Source organism: Globicephala melas, chromosome 3, assembly GCF_963455315.2.
Source record: "Globicephala melas chromosome 3, mGloMel1.2, whole genome shotgun sequence".
Classification (NCBI taxonomy): domain Eukaryota; kingdom Metazoa; phylum Chordata; class Mammalia; order Artiodactyla; family Delphinidae; genus Globicephala; species Globicephala melas.
Genome location: NC_083316.1, coordinates 168,278,468 through 168,297,799, shown reverse-complemented (window position 1 = coordinate 168,297,799; position 19,332 = coordinate 168,278,468). Strand labels below are relative to the sequence as shown.

General features: G+C 56.7%; 1 protein-coding gene across 2 annotated transcripts in view; it reads right to left on the bottom strand.

Annotated features, from left to right (window-relative positions):
* Window positions 1-18,788, bottom strand: part of DAPK3 (death associated protein kinase 3) — a 56,558-nt gene extending 37,770 nt beyond the window's left edge. Inside the window, exons 1-9 of one of the 2 annotated variants that reach the window (XR_009563572.2) lie at window positions 18,668-18,788; window positions 17,516-17,673; window positions 10,613-10,973; window positions 10,198-10,327; window positions 9,903-9,951; window positions 9,239-9,265; window positions 7,972-8,124; window positions 6,985-7,030; window positions 2,622-6,511 (exon numbers count right to left, since the gene is read on the bottom strand). Coding sequence is in view for 1 of the 2 variants with exons in the window: in XM_070045345.1 (XP_069901446.1) it covers window positions 5,975-6,511; window positions 6,985-7,030; window positions 7,972-8,124; window positions 9,239-9,265; window positions 9,903-9,951; window positions 10,198-10,327; window positions 10,613-10,973; window positions 17,516-17,577 (1,365 nt within the window). In the remaining variant the exon portion in view is untranslated. Of the gene's footprint in view, window positions 1-765; window positions 6,512-6,984; window positions 7,031-7,971; window positions 8,125-9,238; window positions 9,266-9,902; window positions 9,952-10,197; window positions 10,328-10,612; window positions 10,974-17,515; window positions 17,674-18,667 lie in introns of those variants that run through there. The other variant, XM_070045345.1, reaches the window with a different exon arrangement.
* Window positions 18,789-19,332: the final 544 nt, after the last annotated feature.

The window sequence follows — 19,332 nt, the reverse complement described above, 5'->3', positions numbered from 1 at the left end:
CGAGAGGCGGGCAGCGCTGCAGGGGACCGAGCATGGCCTGGTGACTCCTGCGCCCGAGCCCCCGAATCTAACAAGACACGCTTAGTGAGGGGGCGCCCAGAGTGTGCTAGACCCTGACACACCCTTGCCTCCAACCCTCGCTGCCACCTTAGAAACCACTGTCCCCAAGGACAAAGCTGGCACACACAGAGGTGCCGTGTCTGCCGAGAGCCAGGAGCCCAACTGGGCTGCACCGAACCCAGGCCTGTCTGACTCATTTTGCAAACGGCGCGTGACTAATGTGAGCTGTGGTGAAGGCCTCGATTGAGGGTGAATCTCACACGCTAGGAAAACACGGAGGGTCCCCCACAGCTGCCGCCGATGACGTCGGAGAGCCCAAGGCCCTCCTTCTCGAGGGACCGAGGGACCGGCTGGGCTCCTGCTGTCACTGCCCTGCCAGCCAGCAGAATGATTCAAGCAAGTCAGCGACATCCTCCCACAGAACTGGAGGCCACCTCATCCTCTTGTCACTAAAGGCTGCCTGCACACTCTGCTCCTGACTGCGCCCCAAGTGCCCTGCAGGGCCTGCGGCGTCCTTCTCCCCGGGGCTGTCGGTCCTTGTGCCTAATAAAGAGCCGTCTACTCATCTGTCCGTGTCAGACGTCCTGCATCCAGCCACCCCTTTCCCCGCAGTGGGACTCCCGCCCTCTCTAACTGGTGACAAGGAGGCAGTTGAAACACAAGTCACTGGGAATCCTCGGGTGGACCAGTGGTTAGGACTCGGCACTTTCACTGCTGTGGCCCGGGTTCGATCCCTGGTCGAGGAACTAAGATCTCGCATGCCATGCAGTGCGGCCAAAAAAAAAAAAAATACAAGTCACTGACCCAAGAGCCTCTGGCTCAGCAGCCCAACCATGACCAGCAGGTCTGTCCCTGCCCAGCCCGGGAGGGCATTTTGCCACAGCCCCAGGCTGCCTCACCAGTGATGCACCCCGGCCTGAGGGAGGGGATGTAAGCAGATATGGTACGGGTCCGAGAAACAGAATCAGACGCGGCTTTCTTGACATCAGAGAAGCCATTTTTTGGCCTAAGCCATTTTGGGATCTAAGCCTGGCCACAGTGTTTGTCCTTGAACAGATCTCAATAACTAGTGAGCTTAAGGAAACAAAAGAATGCAGGGATGAAAGACTGTTATCAGACAAGAAAAGGAACAACAGCGAAGATAATAAATCAGTTGTAAAGACTCGCCAGAAGCACTTTCTTGAGCTGTTCTGCCAAATTTATTTATTTACTGCCTGCCGCGGCATGCGGGGATCTCAGTTCCCCGACCTGGGATGGAACCCGTGCCCCCTGCATTGACAGCATGAAGTCTTAAGCACTGGACCGCCAGGGAAGTCCCTGTTTTGCCAAATTTAAGCCCCCTCAAGAGCTCAGCCACCAGATCAAGCTGGAACCTAAGCGATAATGATGTTGACCTTCTCTGACCCTTGTGATTTCAATCTAATAAAGCTTGGACTCTGCTGACCGCCCAAAATCTGAGCCCTCCCAGACCCTCTCCCCTCCCCAGCGGCGGGGGTGTAGGGCTGAGTGTGTCTAGAGGCACGATCGTGACCCCTGTGCCCGCTGCTGTCTCTCTCTGCAGCTGGTGTCACAATGTCCACTTGGAGAACTTGACCTACCCGGGGACACGAGCTCTGCTGGTCTGAGGTCTCATCCCTCTGACCTGATCAGCTTCCACAGTGCTCTCCAGGTTCCCGGTTACTCCTCATAGCGTCTCGGGGGGGCGGGGGGGACAGGCGGGGGAGCACCACCACTGTGCGGCAGGCAGGGAGGGGTATCACCGCAGTTTCGGGGCGGAGCCGGCGGTGATAGCTCAGCCTCCCTCACTCGCCATCCTCTGTGCAAGCTTTGCTCTGAGATAAACACGGGCTTTCAACACCTTCCTTGCAACGAGCTTCATGCACATGGCAGCCAAACCCTAAGCGAACCTCGGGGCAGGTCCAGCCTGACTCTCGCCAGCTGCAGGGACAGGGTTCACGGCTCCCCCAGCATCCGTCTCAAGAAGCAGGCAAGAAGACATTTCCACTTTGCATAAGAGCAAAACCAGATGCAGGGGGGACTTCCCTGGTGGTGCAGTGGATAGGACTCCGTCCTCCCAATCCAGGGGGCCCGGGTTCAACCCTGGTCAGGGAACTAGATCCCACATGCATGCTGCAACTAAGAGTTCGCATGCCACAACTAAGGAGCCCGTGTGCTGCAACTGAGCCCACGTGCTGCAACTAAGACCTGGTGCAACCAAATAAATATTTAAAAAACAAACAAACAAACAAAAAAGAGATGTGGGGAGCCTTCGCTCTGCAGACCTGCTGGGAGCCCTCTCTCCTCAGAGCAGAAGGTGCTAACATGCAGCCCCCCCAATCACACCCCTGAAAGAAAAGGGGCAGAGGGCGTGGCAGAGGGACAGGGTACCAAAAGAGGGGAAGCGAGAGTTGAATTGCTCGGTGAACCTGTAAGTGGATGCAGCACACCTTCATCAGCATGACTCAGCTACTGCTGTGTAACAAAGCACCACAAACCTAGTGCCTTAAAGCAATACGCGTTATCATCTCACAGTTGTGGGTCAGGAGTCTTGATTGGCTTACCTGGGTCCTGTGCTCAGGGTCCCTCAGGAGGCTGCAATCCAGGTTGTCAGTCCAGGCTGGGTTTTATCCAAAGGCTCGACTAGGGAGGGGCCCACTGTTAGGACCCCTCACGTGGTCGGTGGGCTTCGCTGCTTGCTGGCTGTTCCTTGCCACGTGGGCCTGTCCAACATGACGGCTCACTGCATCAAAGCCAGCAAGGGAGTCAGCTGGCAAGATGGAAATCATAGGCTGTGCAGCCTAACCACGGAAGCGACTCCATCACTTTCCCAGAGTTCTGTTGGTCAGAACCTGCCACGAGGCCAGCCTGCTCTCCAGGGGGTGGGGAGCAGGAGGCGGGGCTACATGGGGGCCACTCTGGGGCCTGCCTGCCACAGACAACATTAATAACAGCACGTCAGCCCCAGGGGCTCTACAAAGAGACAGCACTATTTGTAAGTGCTTGCATGGGCCAGATACACTGGGAGGTGCTTTATGACCACAAAGTGTGGTTCCCTGTGCCCTTAACTGACAGATTGAGGATGCCGAGGCTGCACTGAGCAAGATAACCCGGGTCAGGGGGCAGAGGTAATCTCCAAAACAAAGACACCTGCTCATGTTACCCACTGAAGACTCTGGGGAATTTGCCCTCAGCACAGAGGTGCTTTGGATACTGAAAGGGCAGGTGTGAGTCCAAAGGGAAACGTGGTTTCTACCCAGAAGTCTCCATCAGAAAGGCTGGATGGGTGAGGGCCCCGCCCCTGCCCCTATCGGGACAGACCATCATATCCACCTCCTACCGCCATCTCCCAGGGCCTGACGTGGGGCCCACAGAACTGGCATGACTGGGGAAATGACGGCTGGATGAATGCTATTCACTGGTCCCCTGAGGCCTTCAGGGAGCCTCCGGCTCACCCCCTCGGGGTCTGGAGACCCTCTAGCACTGCACGGAAGCTCCTCCCTTCCCATCAGAGGCACCCAGACCACAGCCTACTGATGTTATACAACTATCCATGCTGGGTGCCCCTTTCCTGCCGTGGGCCGACCGCGCTTTGCAACGCACCATCAGGGGATCTGCTGCTCAGAGCCCTGCCTTGAAGGCCTAATAACCAGGTGACAGCTGTGGAGGAATCACAGACCAACTGGAGAAACCTGAGTGGGTCCAACCATTCGACAAACTGAAATTTACTGAGATTTTAAAAGTGGAAGTTGTTGGTCAAAAACAGACAAATGAAAAGGGATGAATTGTACAGTAAGCCTTATCTCAATTTTTCTAAATTTAGTTTTAAAAAACCGGTGCGGGGAGGGATGCATGGAACGAGGCAACAGAAGGTCGAGCAGGCCGCTGGGAAGGAGGAAGAGGGTCAGAAGGGCCCTCTTTGGAACCACGTTCCAGACCCAGAGGCCGAGGCGAGTGGGAGCAGGAGCGGCAAGGACATCTCCTCCGGGCGGGCCCAGCGCGGTGCAGGGCAGCCCACATGTGATCCAGCAGCGTCTCAGGAGGAGCCAAGGGACAGGAAACCCCTCCAAACTCACTCTAGCTGCCTGGACGCCTCCACCTCACGGCAACAACAAGAGGCCCAGTCCACCTGAGCCCCAAGGTTGGAGCAGCCTCCAAGGTCCCCCAGGGCTGTGGGAGCAGGCAGTGACAGAGAGGGGGAGACACAAGAGGGCGGAGAGGCCGTGGCACCAGGTGACTGCCAAGGCTGGCCGCCCCTGCCCGGGCCCAAGCAGAGACGAGCAGGACGCCAGGGAAGCCACGCTTCACTTCCTCTAAGCTGACACACACGCCTCCGAGCAGCACACATACGCTTAGAGGTGTGTGTGTCATGCAGTGGAGCTCACGAGGGGCGTACAGCGGGCCCACCCCCACCCACGCCAAGCCCACATCTAGGTCCCAAGGCCTCCTCGGCCCCGCAGGGTCCTGGGCCTGAGCCCCAGCCAGGGCCACAGGTGGAGTACCTGCCCGCCTGCCCAGCTCCTCCCTGCACTCAGCCTGGGCTGGCCTCTGTCCTGAGGATTCCTCTCGGGCCAAGGGGGGCTGCACAGGGGTCCCTCAATTAACACAACCAGCAGCAGAGAACTCCGAGCTCAGAGTGGCCACCAGCCGGAGACCCACGTTCCACTGAAGCCTGGCTCTCAGGGCACTCTCTCTGGGGCGCAAGAACCCGCTCCAGGGCAGCACCTAGTGGCGCACAGCGGCACTGCCCGCTGAAACCCTCTTAACCCTGCGGTCCAGGCCAGCACTCGCCAAGGCTCCACCTCCAAGGCTCCACCTCCACCGGAGAGGGAGTCCCTGAAAACACCAGGCCAGCAGAGGCAGTCAAATAGGCGGCACAGAGCATGGGGTGGGGCGTTTGTAAGGGGCCCTGGGGCTCTCCAGGGAGGGGACGCTGGGAACACGGGCCTCCAGCAGCTACTCCGTGGGGCCCACCCGAGAGGTGCTGTCCTGAAGGCAGCACTGGGGGAGGGAGTGACACGGGGCAGGGCAGTGGGTGGGACCCCCGCCGAAGAGTCAGCGCTGTGCGTTGACAGGGAGCTGGAGAGGAGGGGATGGTTCCACAGCCTGCCGCTGCAGGAGGCTCCAGGCGGCCACAGCTCTTCCCCCCTTCCCGGCCCCCAGCGGGCCTGCCTCAGGGAGAGAGTAGAGACTCAGCTTTGCAGATGTTTCCTTTACTGCATCCAGGCGCTGTGCCCTGCCACACACTGCCCCCAGTACAACCCCCAGACCCACACCTCCTCGAGGGCTGCGTCATCTCCTCAGCTCTGGCCCTGGTGCCCAGCCCCAGGCTGGGGGCCCTGCGAGGGGCTGGGGTATCTGAAGAACTGGGCTCAGAGACCACCTCCACCACGGACCCTGGAGGAGCAGCCATCCGTCTCCAGAACAGGAGGAGCCGGGGTGTCGAGCAGAGGCCCCTCCAAGTCTGAGCCCCAGGGGCGAGCCCAGGGCACTCAGACACCCCCGTCCCCACACCAAGGCTCCAAGCACTCAGACCACATGGAGGTCCTGCAGCCGCTGACCCAGGCCCTGCACATGGAGGCTGCCACCCCTACACCCTGCCACGTGTGAGGCATCTGTGTCCACCACGGCCAGAGCTGCCTTGGTGGTGTCAACCTCTTGCAGAGTTCCTGTGGTGATGCTGTCCCAGAAGCCCCCAGAGTCGAGATGCAGGAGGGAGGGGCTGAGCTGGGGCCTGTGGGGGGAAGACTCGGGTTGCACAGAGAAGGCCCACATCAGCCACATCCTCCTGGTGCAGAGCCGGGCCAAAGCCCTCCCCTCAGCCGTGGACTCCTGGACCATGTGGAGCGCATCCAGGGCCACACCAGGGTGACGGGGGGCTCCCCCCGGGGTGCAGGACACTGTGCCCCGAGCGGCCCTAGCGGAGGCTGCACTCCCCCCCCTGCAGCTTCTCCTGCTCCATGGCGCGCACCAAATCCTGCACAAATAGCATCTCGGAGGCCACCTGCTTGGCCAGCGCCTCGTAGCGGTTCTCGAGGCGGCTGAAGCGGCGCCTGAGCCCGCTGGCCCCCAGCAGGGCGCCCTTGGCCTCCTCCTGGGCCTGCCGCTGGAGCGCCTCCGTCTTGTGCAGCTCCTGGCGCAGCCGCCGCAGGTCCTGGCCGATGCTCTCGTTCTCCTCACGGTACCAGGCCTCCTTCTCCTCGTAGATTGCCGTCAGCGCCTCGATGTCCTCGTGGAACAGGCGCCGGCTGTGCTCGAGCCCACGCAGGCCCTCCTCGGCCACTGCCACCTCCTCCAGCACCTTGGAGAAGCGCTCGAAGTTGACGTAGGTGTTGTTGGGGGGCATGCTCGAGTGCGACTTGATGGTGTACTCCTTGAGGCGGGCCGTCTTCAGGCGCCGCCGCTCCGGCTTGCGGCCACTGTCCTCCCGCCGCACGTTCCGCCGCCGAATCGCCTGCAGCGGGAGGGGAGGGTGCCTTGGACTGGGGGGCCGGCAGGGGGAGACCCCCCCGGCCCACGCCCGGCCCTCCGCTCGCTTTTCGTCGGCACTCAGCCCTGCCCATTCACGTACACATGCTCCTGGTGCTTCCACGCTCTGACAGCCGAGCCGAGAATGGATGGCAGACTACCTGGCCGTGCCACAGACCACAGAGCCAAAAGCATTTACTCTCTGGCTCTTTACAGAGGTTGCCAACCCTAACCCGGGCCTGGAGGTGACCCCTTTCTGGGAAGTTCTGGGGAGGGAGCTCTGCTACGTGCAGAGGGGCCGTGGACTCCAGCCGGCGCCTCCGTGAGATGGCTCCAACACCACGTCCATGCACACCCCGCACCCCACACCGTCCGGGTCCGCTCCCCTGGGGACCCTCCCCCATGCCAGGGGCTGCTCACACCTGCCATGCCTACGTGGGGGCAGCCCCACTGCCTCACCTTGATCCAGGAATGCTCCAGGCTCTGGGCAATGGTCATTCTCCTCCTGGAAGAGCCCCCAACCTTAGTTAGTTGCACGTGGGCCACTTTACCATCCTCCCCAACGCAGACAGCAGGAAGGGGTGAGCCATACTCTCCCTGCTGCAGCTCTGGCTCTCAGCCCCACCTGTGGCTGACTCAGGCACCCACCCCTGGGGACCCTTCCAAGTCCCTAAAGTCACCCTCCAGCCCAGCAGCAAGTCCCTGAAATGACCGTGAAAATACAGGCACCATGAAGAGCTTCCACTCTGCTTGGCCAACCACAAGGAGCCCATCAAGGGGACTGGGGGTGCGGACTCCAGGGTCTCCATGTTTTCTGAGGGGTTTCATTCACAGTGTTGACACCTAACACTGGGGTCTCACAACTCAGGCACCTATAGGAGGAGGCTGGGGAGGACTGTGGCCCACGGGAGCACCTCTGTGTGAATGAAGGCTCCGTGCTGCCAGCACAATTAGATTTTTTTTCTAGGGAAAAAAACAAATAGTAATCTGGAATCTTATAAAAAACCTCCTATCTCAAACGTTGGCCACAGATTCAAAGCTTAAGGACAGCTTCTTAAGAGGGCCGACCGGGCTTCCCTGGTGGTGCAGTGGTTGGGAGTCCGCCTGCCGATGCAGGGGACAAGGGTTCGTGCCCCGGTCCGGGAAGATCCCACATGCCGCGGAGCGGCTGGGCCCGTGAGCCGTGGCCGCTGGGCCTGCACGTCCAGAGCCTGTGCTCTGCAACTGGAGAGGCCACAACAGAGAGAGGCCCACGTACCCGCAAAAAAAAAAAAAAAAAAGGGCCGACCTAACTCCTCTGTGCTATCTCCAGCCCAAAGCAGAAGCCGCGCCCAATTCCCAATAACAGGAAGGTGGCGGCTCGGACGGATGTGTTACTTGTCCTCGGCCAGAGCGCCCATCCTGGGGGCCTTGCCAGGCCCTCCCTGCCCAGCCCAGCGCTCCTACTTGGGGTCTTTGACGAGCAGCCGGCGGATGAAGTCCTTGGCCAGCTCGCTGGTGTTGCTGAAGTACTCCTCGTCAAAGTCGTAGTTCACGGCCGAGATGTTGGTCAGGGTCTCCTGCTTGGTCTCTCCCAGGAATGGTGACGCGCCACTCAAACTGGAAGGCGGACACCGGGCTCAGTGGGGCCGGACATCCCTGCAGTCACCCCACAACAAGGCCACTGCCCAGGCCACCACCCGACTCCGCCATGCCCATAAAGGGGGCAGACGTGGAGGAAGGGCGATGCCGGGCCCCGGGCCACCAACCACAACTGTGCCCAGCCTCCAACCAGAGGCAGTGAAACTCCACTGCCCAGCCAGTGAGGGGTGCTGAAACGAGTGGGCAAAATCTCTGCAGAATCTCAAGGCAGCTACGTAGACGCACAGCCTCGAAGCACTTCCCTGAAGCGTGTAGTAGTTAGAGGGAAAACGGCTAACTTTGGGGGGAGGTGGCGGGGAGTCCTGGCCGACACTGCAGACGTCATGTGTCTTCCAGACATGCTGCACTGAGGCCACAGCACCACACTGTGAGGTTATGGGTACGTGATGCTGTGACTTAGGGTGACAAATGTGTATGTGGTCTTCACTCCAATCCTCAGTACACAGATCCAAAAACCCTTGTCATTTCCTAAAACCCAAGGTGGCAGCATCTTCTGTTATAATATTTGGTCTTTGTTCCCTTTCCTAAAACAGCTCGGGGTTTGAGATGAAAGGAGTGTTTTTGTTGTTCACAACAAGCCCCCTCCAACCACACCTGAGTTGATGCCACTGAGGTGACTTTGGAACGGCCCTAAGGAGGGGGCCGGTGGCCAGGGAACCAGCAAGTGGGGTTACAGTGATGGAACTTTCATCCTCACCCCTGACCTCCAGGAAGGGGAGGGGCTGGAGGCTGAGTTACTCTCCAACAGGCCCGTGACTGAGTCCACCATGCCTAGGAGCTGCCAGCCGGAGGATGACGGGGACATGCCGTCCCGGCCCAGGGCCTTGCACGGTTGTTTCACACGATGAGGCCCTGCCTTCTGAACTCTCCTGAACACACCTCTCTCTCCTGCACAAATTCATTCATTCACTCATGCATTCGTCCATCCATCCAGAGTTCCCAAGTGCCGCGACACGTCAGAGAACTGAGGGTGCTGGCTTCCACTTGCTGTCCCCACACAGAAGCCTCCCTACCCTCCTCTTGACCCAGCAGGGCCCCGGGAGGGGGCAGGAAGTGCCGAGCAGGTACTCACAGGATGTAGGTGATGACGCCAATGCTCCTGGAAGAGAACACACAGAAGAGATGGGGGTCAGCTCAGCCAGGGGCACAGCACCCCAACCCCAGAGCCCCAAGGGGGCTGGGGGGCCCAGAGCCCGGTCAGCAGCAGGCCCATCAGCCCCAGGGACCCTCTCCCTCCAGGGGCTGCACAGCCCCCAGCAAGGCCCTCGCTCTGCTCAGAGGGTCTCAGGACTGGACACGGAAGCGCCTTTGACCACACCTGCCTGTTCAGGCTCAAACTGGCCGGGGTCGGGGCGGTGTGGACAGAGCCCAAAGGCACCACAGACGTGGGGCCCTCGACGGGGCTGCTGTGGCCGAGGGTAGGGCTGGCAAACTCCTTCTCTAAAGGGCGAGACGCTGAGCGGGGCTTTGGGGGCCACAGATGGTCTCTGCCACACGTTTGTGTGTTTTTAACACCCTCCAGAAACGTGAGAACCATTCCGAGCTCACGGGCCTGGGTCGTCGGCCAACCCTGTTCTAAGGCAGCAGTCTGTCCTGCCCCTGCCCCACAGCTCCAAGACCAGGAGAACAGGCTACACCCCGGCCTGCGGCTGTGACCGGCAGCTCCTGGGGACAGATGGGGGATGCCCTGAGGAGAAGCAACGAGGGCAGCCCTGGGCCCGCCACCCCCCACTCACCACATGTCCGCCTCCAGACCCAGGGGCTCGTAGTTGACAATCTCGGGAGCTGCAGAGACAGGGAGATAGGGTCAGGTGCCGGGTGTGGCTAAGGGGGAACCAGCGGACAGTGCCCACTCAGGCAAGGCTGGCCCTCGGCAGGGAAAGCCGGGATGGTGACAGCACTAACGCCAGGCCTTAAGTTCCCCGTGTCCAGCGCCAGGGCCAGGAAGGGAAACCTGAGGCCAGTGGGCGTGCCTCACCCCATGCCAGCTAGAAATCCTCCAGTGCCCCCAAGGCCCACACCGGGCCTTACCCACGAACTCCGGGGTGCCAAAGATGTTCTTGAACTCGTTCCCTGCTTCGATTTTGTGGGCGATGCCAAAGTCGATGAGCTTGATCCGCGGGTTGGGCACATTTTTGTCCAGGAGCATGATGTTCTCTGGCTGGAGGCAGGGCGGGAAGGCAGGGTGCTGGGCAGGAGGCAGTGCTGCTGCTGGCCCGCCACCTCAGGGAACAGCACCAGGTTGTCCCTGAGCACCTCCCAATCCCAGCATGCGGGGTTTGTGCAGGCTGACCCCGCACAGGTCCAGGCCTGAGCCAGTCCGTCTCCCCAGTGCCCCGGGCAAGGACATCCTGTGCCGAGGGGAGGTGGACCCTCTCGGCCCCCATCCTCACCCTCCCTGGTCAGGCTGGTCCCCAGCTTTGTCCTGAGGGCCCAGCGGGGCTACCTTGAGGTCGAAGTGGGCGATACGCTTGGAGTGCAGGTAATGGACGCCGTCCAGGATCTGCTTGAGGAACTGGGTGGCCTCGTCCTCTGTCAGCGACTCCTTCTCCGCCAGGAAATCGAAGAGCTCCCCGCCCGAGACCAGCTCCAGGATGAGCACCACGTCGGTCTTGTTCTCAAAGATGTCGTGCAGCGTGATGATGTTGGGGTGCCGGATCTCCCGCAGGATGTTCACCTCCCGCTCGATCTCCTCCCGGCTGACCCCCCGGCGGCTGGACGACAAGCGGCGCTTCTTGATGAACTTGGCCGCGTACTCCTTCCCGGTGCCCTTCTGCCGGCATTTCCGCACAATCGCAAACTGGCCGCTGCAGGGACAGAGGGGGAGGGGACAGTGGGGAGTGGGCGCCGAGAGGGACACAGGACTCTTGGGACCAGGCCGCGCTCGGATGACGCAACCTCCTGGGACAGTTCGTCCCAGCTCCTGGCGCCATGCTGAGGTGCACCCCACCAGCTGGAGAATGCACCCCACCCAGCAGGGGTGCTCCCACGCGAGTGCAAATTGGTGCATAATACAGTGGCTACCTGGCGTTTCTGCAGCAGTGAAAGAACAGAAACAGCTCCACGTTTATCAAAAGGGAGCTGGACTCCCATCATGGTAAGTCAGGCAGAATTTTCGCAGTCTTGGAAAAGAACGACTCTCCACGTGCTGACCAGAAAGACACCCATGGACTTCCTGGGTGGTGCAGTGGTTAAGAATCCACCTGCCAATGCAGGGGGCATGGGTTCAAGCCCTGGTCTGGGAAGATCCCAAATGCCGCACAGCAACTACGCCCGTGCGCCACAACTACTAAGCCTGCGCTCTAGAGCCCGCGAGCCACAACTACTGAGCCCGTGTGCCACAACTACTGAGCCCGTGTGCCACAACTACTGAAGTCCGCGTGCCTAGAGCCCATGCTCTGCAACAAGAAGAGCCATGGCAATGTGAAGGCTGTGCACCGCAACGAAGAGTAGCCCCTGCTCACTGCAACTAGAGAAAGCCCATGCGCAGCAACGAAGACCCAACGCAGCCAAAGATAAATAGTTAAAATAATAAAATAATTTTAAAAAAAGAAAAGAAAAGACAGATACCCGTGAAGACCGGCTCAGTGAAGACAACTGCAGGATAACACAAGGAACAAGATTTTTCTGGGTAAAAAAGGTACATGCTGTACCCACCTATACAGGTATGTTTATGTGTGTAGATGCCGGAAAAGAGGTCTGAAGGACACACACCAAGCTGTGAGCAAGAGACATCTCTGAGGAGCGCGACTGAGGGCAGTGAAAAGGGGTTTTTACTTTTTATTTGATATGACTCTATAAGATTCAACTTCTCACAGCGTTATTTCATCATTGTTTAAAATCTAAGAAAAGATAAAAAACCACTGAGTTCAAAAGAGCTTCTTATTCAGGGACTTCCCTGGAGTGCAAGTGTTTAAGACTCCATGCTCCCAGTGCAGGGGGCACGGGGCCAATCCCTAGTCGGGGAACTAAGATCCAGCATGCCATGTGGCTCTGCAAAAAAATAAATAAATAAAAGGATGTCTATCACTTTAAAAAAAAAGAGCTTCTTATTCAATAGGCAGAGTGAAAGAAGTACACACATTTTCACAACAAGAGAGAAGAGTGAGGATGTGGAGAAACCAGAACCCAGGTGCATGGCTGGTAGGAGTGTGAGACGGGGCAGCCGCAGTGGAAAACAGTCTGGCGGTTCCTCAAAAGGTGAAACATGGAGTTACCATCGGACCCAGGAACATCGCTCCACAGAAACTTGCACACAAATGTGCACAGCACCATTATTCACAGTAGCCATAAGATGGAAATAACCCAAATGTCCCTCAACGGATGATGGATACACAAAATGTGGTCCCTCCACACACGGGCACATCACTCAGCCATGAAGAGGAGAGAGGCACTGACACTCGCTGCAACGTGGATGGACCCTGAGAACACAATGCTCAGTGAGAGAAACCAGACACAGAAGGACACACAGGGTGTGATTCCATTGGTGGGAAACGTCCAGAACAGGCAAATCCACAGACACAGGGGGTGGATTCCTGGTTGTTGGGCTGGGGGAGGGAATGGGGGTGTGCCTGCTCATGGGGATTAGGTTTCCTTTTGGAGTGATGGAAACGTTCTGAAAGTATTTAATGGTGATGGTTGTAAGACCCTGTGAATGTACGAAAGATCATTAAATTGTACACTTTAAATGAGTAAATTGTATGGTGTGTGACTTGTATCTCAAGACCCCTGGTATCTGAAGAGAAAGAGAAACTCTCTTTACTGCACTCCAGGGAGCTGTCCAATGTCCGTATTCTTTCGTTATCTAGGAACTTACGTTAACTTGCTTTCACTCAAGAATTGAGTGAAAAAGGCCAGAGGGTAAATATTTTAAGCTTTACGGGCTATGTGGTCTCTGTCACAATTCTTGTGTGTTTTTATAACCCTTTAAACAAGGAAAAAACCATCCTACGTTTGTGGGCGGGCCACACTGAACTAGGTGAGGGCCGGATGTGGCCCAAAGGCCATGGGTCGTGCACCCCAGCCTCCAGAGGATACATGAACACACACGTGAGCAGAGAAACTAATTCTAAGACAGAAGGCACACATTCCAGACAAGAAACATCAACCAGGCGCCACTGGGGGTCAAGGGAAAGGAGACTAGGTGACTACGTGACATCTTGTGGAAATGGGGGACGAGCACGCAGAGGAAGGAATTGTGCAGACGGGCCTTGGGGACAGGAGGGGTCTCTTAAGTTGGTGACAGCACAGGGAGGACAGGCCAGACAGAACGAGAAACGAGTGAGGGGCGCCTCTGCCAAGCCAGCAGGGCCCTCAGAAAAGCCAAGGGACCCAACTGGGTGTGTCCCAGTAAGTGGACCTCACTGGGATGCCCAGGACCACCTGCAGCCAGCAAACACCTGAAGCGCTGCCCTCGTGAGCATCAAGACACAAAGGCGCCCACGGCAGACCACTGCAGACATGCTCCAAGCACACTCAGGCAGGTGAGGATCAAGGTGGGGAGTGCAAATTATTACCAACCAAGGTAGGCTAAGTAAGGGTCCACATCCGAATCCCCAGAACCTGTGGACACGTCATCTCATGGGGCAGAGGGCCTTTACAGACAGAATTAAGTTAAGGCCCCTGAGATGGGGATGACCTTGGATTCCCTGGGGGGCCCAGTGTCATCACAGGGTCCTTGTAAGAGGGAGGCGGGAGGATCAGAGGCAGAGCGAGATGGGAGATGCTGCGCTGCTGGCTGTGAGGATGCAGGAGAGGCTGCGAGCCAGGGATGCGGCACCTCTAGAAGCTGGAAAAGGCAGGAACCAATGCTGCCCTGGAGCCTCCGGAAGGACCAGCCCTGCAGGTCCATTTTAGACTCCTGACTCCCAGACCTTTATGATAATAAATGGGTGTTCTTCTAAGCCACTAAGTTCTGGTAATTTGTTACAGCAGCAACAAGACACTCAAACACTAGTATAAAAGCCAAGAGCACAGGTCAGACGAGAAGTGTCAAGTGTCCCTGATCAAGCCTCGCCCCTCGCTCAGAAATCCACGCTATGCTCTTGCCCCCACCTCCACATCTTAGCTAACATTCCCCACACCTGAAAGGCCTTTCCCCCTCCCCTCTGCTGACATCAACCAAGCAAGTTCTTCCAGGTCCACCTTCCATCCCACGATGACGCCTGACGGTAATAACTTCGAGGGCTGAGTGTTCGCCACGTGCCAGGAACGCTGCTAAGCACTGGACGTGTGGCCTAATTCTCAAATACAAGGATTTTTCTCCCCTCTAGCTTTATTCCAAGCTGAACTAACAAAAAAACTAACAAAGAAAGAGTTCATGGGAAGAGGGACAAAGACACTGTTAGGTGCTGAATTGTGTCCCCCAAAATCCTAACCCCCAGAACCTCAAAATGTGAGGTAATTAAGTACAAATGAGATCACTGGCATGGGTCCTAATCCAGTATGACTGGTGTCCTTATAAGGAGATTATAATAAGGACAGGAGATTAGGATACAGACATGCACAGAGGAAGAAAATGTGAGGACATGGGGAGAAGGCAGCCGTCTACACACCAAGGAGAGAGGCCTCAGAGGGAACCAAGCCTGCTGACACCTCGACCTTGGACGTCTAGCCTTCAGCACCGTGAGAGAATCAACCTCCACTGTTCAGGCCCTCCAGTCTGAGGCACTTTGCTACAGCAGCCCGAGCTGACGAATACAGACACACACAGCTCTCCATGACGTGGAAGCCAGGCTGGAGGTCTACAATGACCAACAACAGATTCATTTATTTCCCAAGACTGTCCAGGTGACTTGAATTAGGAGGAAAGAACCCTCCATACACATCTGCACAGGCGCACAAAGAAACTCACTCCCAGTTCATTCAGCCCGTGACTCTTGGGACAAGGAAACATGACCGTGCTTTGCTCGAGACAGGCAGAAGAAGCTGGACGCCCACCTCTGGTTCCAGCACTGGCTCCAGCACGCCTGGGCTTTGCAGCCGGCAGGGCGTGACCTCAAGGTCTGAATCCTGCCTGGCCACTTTTAGTCTGTATAGCCTTGGGCAAGACGCTTCCCTGCTCTCAGCCTCAGTTTCTTTATCTATAAAATGAGGATAATAACAGTACCTGCCTGGCAGGGCCTTTCACAGATGAATGGAAATGTAACAAAAAAACAGCCCAGGACTCAGATGTCCAAACATCTGTAATTTATACAAATTGCAGCACAGTATGCACAGTGTTCTGTGGCATTAATCCTTCACCTCATGTGTCTCCAAGAATGTTCCGGATCATTACATAGGGCAGCGCTGTCCAAGATGGCAGCTACTGGCCACATGGAAGCTGTCCAGCCCATTCGAATTGACATGTGCTGTGAGTGTACAAGACACACCAGATTTCAAAGGTGCACATCAATAAAAGGCAGTAAACTATTTCATTAGTAATTTCTATAATGATCACAAGCAAACTGATAACAGTTTGACATATTGGGTTAAATAAAATACATTATTAAAATCATTAAAATTAGGACTTCCCTGGCGGTCCAGTGGCTAAGACTCCACGCTCCCAATGTAGGGGGCCTGGGTTCGATCTCCAGTCAGGCAACTAGATCCCTCATGCACGCCACAACTAAGAAGTCCGCAAGCCACAACTGAAGACCCCGCATGCCGCAACAAAGATCCCACGTGCCGCAACCAAGACCCAGTGCAGCCAAATAAATAAATTTTTAAAATTTAATTTAAAAAAGGTTAATTATTTAAAAAATTATTAAAATTGACACAGCTACTAGAAAATTTCAATAAACTCCCTACAAGGCTTGCATTATACAAGTTGCTGGGCTCTTTTTTTTATTTAACATTTTCATTGGAGTATAATTGCTTTACAATGGTGTGTTAGTTTCTACTGTATAATAAAGTGAATCAGCTATACATATACATATATCCCCATATCCCCTCCCTCTTGCGTCTCCCTCCCACCCTCCCTATCCCACCGTTCTAGGTGGTCACAAAGCACCGAGCTGATCTCCCTGTGCTATGCGGCTGCTTCCCACTAGCTATCTATTTTACAATCAGTAGTATATATAAGGCCATGCTACTCTCTCACTTCGTCCCAGCTTCCCCTTCCCCTCCCCGTGTCCTCAAGTCCATTCTCTATGTCTGCGTCTTTATTCCTGTCCTGTCCCTAGGTTCTTCAGAACCATTTTTTTTTTTTTTTAGATTCCATATATCTGTGTTAGCATACAGCATTTGTTTTTCTCTTTCTGACTTACTTCACTCTATGACAGACTCTAGGTCCATCCACCTCACTACAGATAACTCAATTTTGTTTCTTTTCAGGCTCTTTCTAATGGCTGCGTAATATTCCATCGATGAGGCTATGGTGCTGTGACAGGCACTGAAGAGGCTTCCTGTCTTTTGCTCACAGAAAGTCCTTATAGCAACTCTCCCTGTCCCTAGATCCTTAGGTCCATGTATGTACTACTTCCACGGAATTAACTCCTAGCAGCAGAATCAGTGGGTTAAAGGGAACATACATGGTATTTTTGCTGACTTTTGCCAAACTACTCTCAGCAGCAGGTCCTAATACATTTTCAACAACAGAGTCTGAGACTTTTTTGGGGGTGGGGAGACGGCCTGCATTCTCTACCACTCTATCGGAGGAAATTCCTAAAGGAGGGACTTCAGAATCCTAAATGAGCCCCATACACTCTCTCAGCAAAGGCCTGATGAACAGCTCAGTTATGGCTCAGTTATTTACATTCCATTCTGGTGACATCATGGGGCTGGCCAGCAACAAACTCACCAAATAAGGTCTGAAGCTCTGTGGGGTGGGGGGGAGGATGGTGCCTGGCAGGTCTGAGGGGAGTGGGGGGAGGGGGCACTCCCAGGGGACGCTCCAAGGCCCAGCCCAGCAGGAAATCAGCTGCTGGCTGGATCGGGAAACCTCCGCTCTTTCCCACAAGAATGCCAACCATTGGCAAGGGTGTAGGCCCAGACGGGAGGCCTTCCCTGGAAACGTAGGAGAGCCGGGGAGACTCAACTGCCCTCCCACAAGAGAGGATTAAAGAGAGGGACAGACCCTCACCAACAAAACCTGCCAACATCTACTGCTCTCACGCCAATTCCAAGCACCGTATTAGGTGCCATTTGTGCTCAGTTATGTTTCTCCCCAAAGGAAATGCACAGAGGATGTCAGAGCAAGAATTCCAGGCCCAGACTGACTGACTCCAAAGCCCAAACTCGTTCCACAGCACATGATATCGACTCATCCCTTCTTGGAGAGTGGGATAAAGGACAGGAGAGGAGATACACCCAGAAAACCCCACAGCGGGTCTCTCCCCTGGTCGGAGCCCCATCAGAGGGGAGAACTCACCTGCCCAGCTCCTCCCCCATCTCATAGTGGTCTTCCACATCTTCCTGCCTGAATGTGGACATAGCGGCCGGTCTGCCTTCCAGCACCTTCCACTCCAGTGCAAACCCAGTCACAGTGGCCCGGGGGACAGGACCTCAGGGAGTCCTCTAGCCGTGACCCTGGAGGAGGAGACAGGGAAATAAGAAAGGAGTGAGATGCCAGCCATTACTTCTAGGTCAATGGAGTGACCTGCTCCCCCAAAAGAGGTTTCACATCACACCATGCTGAAATTCCACGGTCATTGTAGAAAGCACTTGCAATTGGTGGGCGGGTCAATTCCATGTGTCGGCTCATTTAGATACCACACCGCCCCGAGGTCAGTGTTAGCCCAGCTGTGCCACCTCCACCCCCATAGCTCCCAGCCACAGATCTCTGCTTCCGCACACAGCACCGCAGTCTTCTTCTGCCTCTCCCTCCTAGGCTTCTCCCAACCTGCTTGTCCAGAGCCCCACACACTCCTGCAAGTTCCCCACACTCTTCACACCCCCAAACGCTGGGGCTCCCTGATTCCCTGCCAGACCTCCAACACGCTTCCATCTCCCTACCCATCAGCGGCCTCAACCCCTCTTTCCCTTACCCACTAACCCCTCCTCCTCGGCTGGTCTCTTAACACCCTCTGCAGCGCTGTGGGTAATCTCTTGCTCCCCCCAATCCTGAATTCCCCAGGAACTGGACAATAGTTTCCAAGCTCCTCCAAAGGCCCCGACCCGCTCTTGCTTCCCCTGACCTCCATCGTTCTAGCAAAGCTAACTTCTTCCTCCCCCCGTCCCCGAAGGCACCCCTCCGGGTTTCAAAGGCCCCACCCCGGTCTCCACACTCCCAACGGGCCTCCTCAAAGGGCCACAGCTGAGAGTCTCCTCCATCGTCCTTCTCCCCCGACCTTCTCCCAAGCTCCAAGGCAGACCCCGACGGCTTCCTTCAGAGACGCCTCAAAGATCTCCCCAGCCCCTGACGTCCCTGCTCCAGCGTCCCAGAGACCGCCACGCCCCTCACAGGCCCCGGCCCAGCTTCTTCTCCCGCCCAGTCATCCCACGGGTCCCCAAACGTACCCCCCCGCTAAGATCCCCAAGGGTCCCCCCAACCCGCCAGCCTCGGACCGAGCGCGCTCCGCACCCTCCTCGGCCCCGCGCCTCGAACCGGCCCCTCAGCCGCGCTGCCCGCCGCCGCGTCCTCAGGCCCCGCAGCCTTGGCTGCCTCGACGCGCCGACCCGTGCGACGTCACCGCGCCCTCCAGGGCCCGCCCCGAAGAGGTGGAGCCCACCACCCATTGGTCAGTGCGACCGCCGCTCGTGAAGCCCGCCCACCGCCGCCTTCCAGGCCCAGGCCCTCGCGCGTCCCGCCCTCCTCACCAAAATGCTGCCTCGCCTTTGGCACAGGCTAGGCTTCCCGCAGGTGATTGGCTGTAATGAACGCCTGTCAAACTTACGGAAGTCGGCTTTCCGACTTCCGGCCCCTGGACCGCCCCGCCCGTTCTCCTCTGACCGGGGTCCTGAAGCTGGGAGACGGGATGCTGAAATCCTGCATCCCTATTCCTGCCTACCTTGGGCATGAGATAACGCGAATCCAAGGCCCAGCTCCGGCATAACAGCCGTGAGGTGAACCCTTGGCCTGCTTTAGTCCCTGAGTGGCAGTTTACTTCTCTGTAAAATGCTAACCATATTCCAAATACATAAAGATGCAAATTAGGAGATTGGTCTGGTGTTGCCATTAATGCTTGAGATTTTTTTTTTAATTTTTATTTATGTATTTATTTTTGGCTGTGTTGGGTCTTCGTTGCT